Source organism: Halyomorpha halys, unplaced genomic scaffold, assembly GCF_000696795.3.
Source record: "Halyomorpha halys isolate HHAL.00 unplaced genomic scaffold, Hhal_1.1 Scaffold588.1, whole genome shotgun sequence".
Lineage (NCBI taxonomy): Eukaryota > Metazoa > Arthropoda > Insecta > Hemiptera > Pentatomidae > Halyomorpha > Halyomorpha halys.
This window is the reverse complement of record NW_027110173.1, coordinates 489,194-497,067: the sequence shown is the minus strand read 5'-3', so window position 1 is coordinate 497,067 and position 7,874 is coordinate 489,194. Positions and strand designations below refer to the sequence as shown.

At 31.8% G+C, this 7,874-nt stretch overlaps 1 protein-coding gene across 3 annotated transcripts in view; it reads left to right on the top strand.

Annotated features, from left to right (window-relative positions):
* The window catches only part of LOC106684538 (protein HID1), a 27,448-nt gene that overhangs the window by 17,894 nt on the left and 1,680 nt on the right, over positions 1–7,874 (top strand). For all 3 annotated transcript variants that reach the window (XM_067048343.1, XM_014426671.3, XM_014426670.3), the window contains exons 11-15: positions 167–331; positions 470–703; positions 2,124–2,290; positions 4,378–4,511; positions 6,935–7,093. In XM_067048343.1, the coding sequence (XP_066904444.1) occupies positions 167–331; positions 470–703; positions 2,124–2,290; positions 4,378–4,511; positions 6,935–7,093 (859 nt within the window). The remainder of the gene's footprint in view (positions 1–166; positions 332–469; positions 704–2,123; positions 2,291–4,377; positions 4,512–6,934; positions 7,094–7,874) is intronic.

Genomic DNA, 7,874 nt, shown 5'->3' with positions numbered 1-7,874 from the left:
ATTTGTGTAGGTTTTTTTTTTTCCTTTCGTAAATTATAACATTAGGCTCAGGCTAGTTAATCAAATTTTTGTTTTTATTTTAATTAAATCCACAAAAAGTTTAATTCTACTCTAGCTTAAGCTTCTATTAAAATTATTGTTGTAAATTTAATCTTTTATTTTTCAGTGTCTCCTTATTTGAAAACTTTATCGATGGTAGCAAGTACTAAGTTGCTTCACCTCCTCGAAGCATTTAGTACTCCTTGGTTTTTATTTTCATCTCCTTCAAATCATCACCTTGTCTTCTTTTTATTGGAGATATTTAACAATATTATTCAATATCAATTTGATGGTAAGTTTTATAGCTGAAGGAAATTTAATGTAAAACTATTGTTTTTTTTCCCTTCAAAACTCAGATTAGATACTCTTAGTTAAATCTGATGCATATATATATGGATTAATTTAAATTATTAATCTTTAATATTTTTAGGAAATTCAAATCTTGTCTACACTATCATTAGGAAGAGGCAAGTGTTTCACAGTTTAGCGAACCTGCCATCAGATTATGGAACCATTGCTAAATCACTCTCAAGGCGTAGTGGGAGGAAGCAGCATATTCCAGTTGCCAGTCCCACTTCTCCTGAAAGTCCTAGTATGGAAGGAAGTCGACCTGCTCTTCCTGCTCAACCTGGAACTTTAAAAGCTACTTTACCCGACACGCCAGGTAAATCATATTTTGTTTCTACTATTTCTTATTACATGTTAACTAAAATATACTTCATTGAGTAGTGATTATTATTTGAAATTGGCTAAATTATAAGTTAGAAATAAATGATTCATGATATAAGAAAATAATTCAATTCTTCATAAATTATGTTAATTTAAATATAGTAAAACATTTAATTTGATATTTTAGCTATTGAAATTACAGGTTAAAGTACACAAAAAAAAAAATATATATACAAAATTTTATTAAAAAATGTTTACCCTTAAAATATTGTTAATAAAGCATGGTATAATTAACTAAATAGTTACACACTTTTAGGTAATAATATAGCAGTAGTAAAATAGTTGATACCAAATACATAAAACAATCATATAAATATATAACAATAATAAGTAATAAAAAGTAACCTAACTACTACAAAATTCATAGGAGATTATTTGAAAGATAGTTAACTAAACTATTAGTAGTAAAAATAGTAATAATAAACTAAACATAATATATGAACAAAAAAGATTTTTTAAAATGAATTAATGAATGTACCCAAATTTATGGATAGCATTAAGAAAAATTTCAAATTTGGAATATATAATCAAAGTAAACTTCTAAGTCATGCTACTAACGTGAAAGGTAAAATTTGGATTATGTAATCAAAGTAAACCTCTAAGTCATGCTACTAACGTGAAAGGTAAAATCAAGGTTTAAATACAAGACTCATGAAATTAATAGACAAACAGAATTCAGTTTACAGATCAGACTGTCTAAATTGTGAAACAATTTACATTGGCAGAACTTCCAAAACACTAAAAACCAGGGTAAACGAACGTATATTAAATTGTAAAAAAACAATAGTAATACTAGACGACATATATTCAATTTTGAAAAAACAGAAATATTAGACTTTGGACAAAATTATTAAAAATCGAAAAATTCTAGTAGAAATTTATATATAACCAAATTATAGGGAAAATAATATATTACAAGACTAATACAAAGAATTTAAATGGTCATGGTCCAAATATTGTAAATAGAATAAAATTAAAATCACTTTATGGTAGAATAAAAATAATTTCAAATAGCCCATAAAAATAACAAAAAAGAAAAAAACAAAACAATTTTTATGGAAAAAGGAATAACAAAACAGGAAATTTTGTCTTATTTGTCACTTTTATTTCTGACCATCTTCTCCTCTGGTAATATTACGGTCAGCTATTTAATGTATAACATGAAAATAGTAATCTATCATGTAGTTTTGGTTTTTATCAAAACTTCATAGTTGATTAATCAACATGAAACAGATAGGATCGATGTACTTACTATTGTATAACAATTGTATTGAATTCAGTGTTTAAACAATTGTGTATTTGTATCTTTATTTATCAGATTTTTTTTTAATTTTCATATATCTGTCTCATTTTAGGTATTGAAAAAATGACTGGAAAGGAATCTGCTCACATGACCTCGAGTAGTACATCAGAAGACTTAGCTGATTTGGCTGGTGCAGTATCCCTCAATGGGACAGAAACCAAACCACCTAGCCCTCAGCAACAACAGCCGCAAATACAGCAGCCAAAAACACCTACTCAGGTAAAATCTTGTTCGTGACTTCCATTAAAAATCCTGTATGCTAATCTAAAGCTATTTCATTAAAAGACAACTAGCAACATCTAAAAAATAGGTTCTTTACAAAAAATGGACATATCCACAAGTACTTTGGCAGAAGCATGGCCAGAATCTAGGGGAGCCAGCCATCATCACCTCAGGGACTACAACCTGTTATGGGTCTTTGCCACATTGTATGGATGGCCACATGAATTGGAAATAAGCTATAGTTTTCAGAAATTTCTCTGCATCGGTACTCATGGCTATCTCTCTTTCTGTTTCCTTCCACATACCCAAACAATAATTTCTTAATGGATGAGTCACTATCCATTCTTGGAACACATCCAGTCCACTCCAGCCTTGAGAGTAAGTCTTATATATTGTACCACATCTGGTTCCCAATAGAGTTAGTACAACTATACATTGTGCCTCAGCCTTTTCTGGTCACCATTTTTTACAGAGCCTAATATTCTTCTTAAACTTTTTTTCTCGAAGTCCACTAAACCATCAGCATCCACATATTATAAGAGCCATTTCTCTGAGGCATAAGTTAATAATGGCCAAATTAATGTTTTATACAGAGAGATTTTTGTGTTTTTCTTGACAGAAGATGGCTTCTTAGTGCTTTGCCTTACCAAAATAACACCTTTGTGCTGTGGTAATTCGTTTCTGCACTTCGGGGTTGGGCTTTTTGGGAGCACAAACTAGGAACCGCTTAGATGAACAAAACTATTTACACTTCCAAACATAACAGTGCGTGGTGGTGGCTGTCGGAGATTGGCAACCATATGTTAGGTCTTTTTTACCTGGTAGATTCGCAGACTTATTTTCTGTCCTGCTGGGTCTTGCTAGAGAGGCCCTTTCTAAGTTCCTCAGTGGTATTTTATTTATTTTTCACCCTACCCTACTTTTTGGGCGCTACAGGGGTTTGCAGTAGTGCGATGTTACACATGACTGTGTAAAAACACACTACTGCATTTAAACAATTTGCATAATTTAATGCTTCTTAATTATACATCTCTTCTTACATCCTGGCAGAGGATTAATTCCATCTTCCGGTGGTCTTCCTAGCGATGGTTCTCTCCTTCATTTTGACATCCAAGGTTGAAGTGAGCTGGACCCACCCCCATCTTCCATAATTAAATTAAATTCTTGAACCACTGGAAGATCTCCTCACTCACCAACTGAGGAAGAATTTCCTCAGTGAGGACAAGAATTAATGTGGTTCTCATCATCCTTACCCATAATCCTTCAAAAGTAGTGCAGGTTGTGACCATGTGCTCAATAGTTTCCTGGACGCCACAAGTGGGGCATATAGGGTATGTTTCCAGAACAAAGCTATGCAGCTTGGTTTTAAATCCCCCAAGTCCTGTGAGGAATTGTGATACCCCAAAGCCCAAGAGGACCAATTTCAGCAGCAGCTGTGATTGTGCAGTGGGAAAATGTTTTGAAGGGTACTCCCTTTTGGTATCATCATCCACCTCACTCCTCAGTTGTATAGTCCTATCATGATAGGATCAGTAGCTCTGTAAGATGGATCAATTCAAAACAGATATTAATTTCTTCCATTTCCTGTTAAAATTTCTCTCTATAATGACCCTGTCATTAGAACCACTGAAGTCAATGAAGAGATGATGTATTCTCGTATTCCTTCAAGCAGTGTCCTCAAAGCAAAGATTCGGTCTGTGATTGAGATCTACTTCTCATAAAACCACACTGGTAATCTCCTAATGGGGCCAATAACAGTAGATTATTTGGACCAAGTTACTCCGAAAAACTGCACTAAACCTTTGGCTTCAGTTTTTACTATTTAATTTTAGCAATTGTGATGAAATAACGTATTTTGATCTGAAAAATGTTGCTTAATGGACCTGGCTATGTTTGTGACTAAGTTACTAAAAATTTTCACTCCTAAATAAATTTAATAGGCTAATACATTGCTAGGACTATAGTTCCAGAATGTCTTACAGTGTATTATAAACATATTTTTCTTTTAATCATTTTGAAATTGGTTAATTTAATATTTTTTTAGTTTATATTGTGTAAGCCAATGATGTATTTGTTACTTGCAGGAAGTAAGAACCACTGGGCAATGGGTGCCTACTTCTGAGTGGGTAAACTCATGGAAATCCAAACTTCCATTGCAGACGATAATGAGGTTACTACAAGTACTAGTTCCACAAGTAGAGAAGATATGCATTGATAAGTAAGTTAATTGTAATCTTCTCTTCTGATGGGTCGGAATTGTTTTCGATCAAAACTAAGGAACATGGTTGTTAGGATCTGCCATTAACCATACTATGCCACTGTTAATGATCAGTTATTCAATTCAATTTTTTTGAAACCTGTATAGCTGTAAGGATGTAAATCGAAGTCAGAAATTTCAATCTGAAAGTAATGCTATTCAAATTAACCTAATTTATTTATCCTTATCGAGATATTGATTAAAAAAGTGTTGATAATGTATACTTGAGCCATGTCCACACCGGGCATGCAAGATTACTGAACCAAAAAAAATATAGGCAGCATAAGGTTGTTAGTTTAGTTTGGAAGGTGAATTTTGAAAATAAGGTATTATGATCCGCTCCTTATCGGTTCATGAAAAGAAAGTACTTGTTTATGTCACTGTAGTTGGATGGGATTTTGAGGATTTCATTTCATTTTAATTTTATGATTGTATATTAATGTGTATTTTTTTTTTTTGAAATTACAAGATAAAATGAGCTTGATTTTAATTTTTTTTAAGTTCTATTTTAAGGCTTCTAGATCTCACTAATATTATATCTTTATGGGTACCATGATTCTCTTATTGAAATGCATTTTTTTTTTTTCTGATTTGAATTAACCATTATACTTAACTAAAATATTTTGAAAATTTTCAATTTTGAAGTTAAAATTTTTTAATTAAACTTTTACCAACTGAATCAGTATAATGTTGGTTAATATGTCAAAAATCCTAACGATCACTATTGAGCTGTTTACAATTTTTAAGTAACTGTTTTCATTATCCTTAATAATTAAAAAAAATTGAAATTTTTCTTTTCTTACTTATTTTGAATAAATATTATATAATGTTTAATTATATCTAAGAACTATTATAAATTGAAATAAACATATTTATTCTTGTATTAGAATAATCATTAGTATAATGTCCAACTCAACATTATTATTCACCTTTTCGCTTATTTATGTATTATAAAATGTTAAAATTTATGTATCATTATTAAATATTAACAATCCTAAAAATAATAATAAAATGACCAACATATTGCTAAATCGGATACCAAGTAGGGTTTAGAAGAGGAAAGAGCACGCTAGACCAGATCTTTGTCCTGAAAAGGATACCTGAAAAACAATGGGAAGTAGATCAGGATATGCACACCTTATTTGTTGATTTCAAATCAGCTTATGATTCTGCTCACAGAAACTGTCTTTGGAAGATCAAGACTGAGATGGGAATCCCTGGGAAGTTGGTAAGACTGACAAAAGCGTGTATGAGTGATTCTAAATGCAGATTCCTGAAGTATCTAAAGGATCTAAAGGAAGTATCTAAAGCCTTAGAAGTCAGAACAGGTCTGAGACACAGAGATGGACTCTCACCAATGCTGTTCAACCTAGTCCTAGAAAAAGTGAAGAACATCACACGAAAATGGTGGGAATGAAACATAAAGTACTGGTTTACGCAAACGACATTGCTGTCATAGGAAGTAACCAAGATGACATGGAAAGATTTTATTAAGAAAAGCAGAGGAAATCAGCTCGCAAGTAACTGAAGATAAAACAAAATATATAATTGTAAGGCAACATCCCTTAATGACATGGTCTGTGTGGATGGCAAATTGTTTCTGAAAGTCAACAGTTTCAAATACCTCCACAATAACATTAGTAAATGATCAACAGACTGAGATAGACCAGCATATAACAAGTGCGATCAGAGCCTTCTCTCACCAAGAATACTGAAATCACAAAAAATCTAAAAATCTGAAAATAAGGGTCTACAATGAAAGCAATAACAATAAAGCCGGCTCTCATATACGGCTGTGAGACCTGAGCTCTAAAAGCATAATTGAGACATTTGAATGTAAGGTCCTCCATAAAATTACTGGAGCGATCTGAGATCAGTCTTAACACATGGACAAGAAAAACTAACGGTGAAATGCTTGCAGAGACTGTTCAATCAATATCTCACGATATGAAGCAGGCAGGAAATGTGGTGTGAAGTGTGAATCCATGAGGACGCCTCTACACAACAATGAACGGTAGTAGGCAAGAGACCACATAGGAGGTCAAAGACCAGATGAGATGGATAGACAGAATCAACAAAGATGTGAAAGGGCTGCTTGCAGTTGCCCAAGATAGGCAGGCGTGGAGAAGGCTGGTTTGAATGGTCAAAGTTCTACAAGGTCTGTAGAGCCAAACGAAAAAAATAAGGAAATATTAATACAAAACATTCTTTGTTCATTTTTTATGATGAAATTAAAAACAAAGTTACATGTGCCTGTTCCTGTTTAGTGTATAATATTTAGCTGTTATGAGATTTCAATTAAATTTTTAATAATGATCTCTTCGTTAATATCATTATTACAACAATATTTCTACAGTTTACATTACTTTACCTATGATTTTCAGGGGCTTGACTGATGAAAGTGAGATCTTAAAGTTCCTCCAACATGGTACGCTTGTTGGCCTCCTTCCAGTACCTCATCCGATTCTGATCAGGAAATACCAAGCCAATGCTGGAACTACGACTTGGTTCAGGACTTATATGTGGGGAGTCATCTATCTTCGGTAATGTATATATTTGCATTTTTTAATCTACAGGAGTATCTCTTATTTTTACATATCAGAGATGGGCTGCTATTCAGCTATTTCTTATTTATTTCTGATAGTTATTTTTTAGTTATTTACATTAATTTTATTAATTTTTTGATCAAGGGTAATAAATTACATATTCATTTGTAAATAATAGTTTCTCTGCTTTCCAAGTTCAGACTTAACATCAGAGAATTAAAACCTTCTAGGAAAGCTCTGGTTTCTAAATTGGTTAGCTTTCAGTTATTGTTAAATATTATTTCATTCAGCTGCTAACGTAATGGTTTATGGTATTATATTGATCAACTATCTATTATTTAATTATTTTGGCTGTTAACAATTAATTAGATTTTAATGAACCATTTTTTAATAAAAATACAATGATAACTTTTTAGTTCCATTTTAGCTATAATATTTAATGAGGAGCATTCATGGTTTTAATAGTATTTTATGATGAAGCTATATTGATACATTAAATAATTACAAGGGGAGGCTACAAACATGGGATCAGAGATTTCAATGAATTTTTTTTTGTAATACCAGTTTGAAAAATTTTTACCAGCTTAAATATTAAAGGCTGAGGCATCTTAAGGTTTTTGTAATTGTTTATACATTTTAGTTCATTTTTTACAATCTGAAACTTTTTTTTCTTATTCTCCATTGATATAACAAATTAATTGGTATGTAATTTGGTATGCCTTTGAATGCATACAGAGCAAATGCACCAATGATAATTTAAGAATTTTCCATAATTATA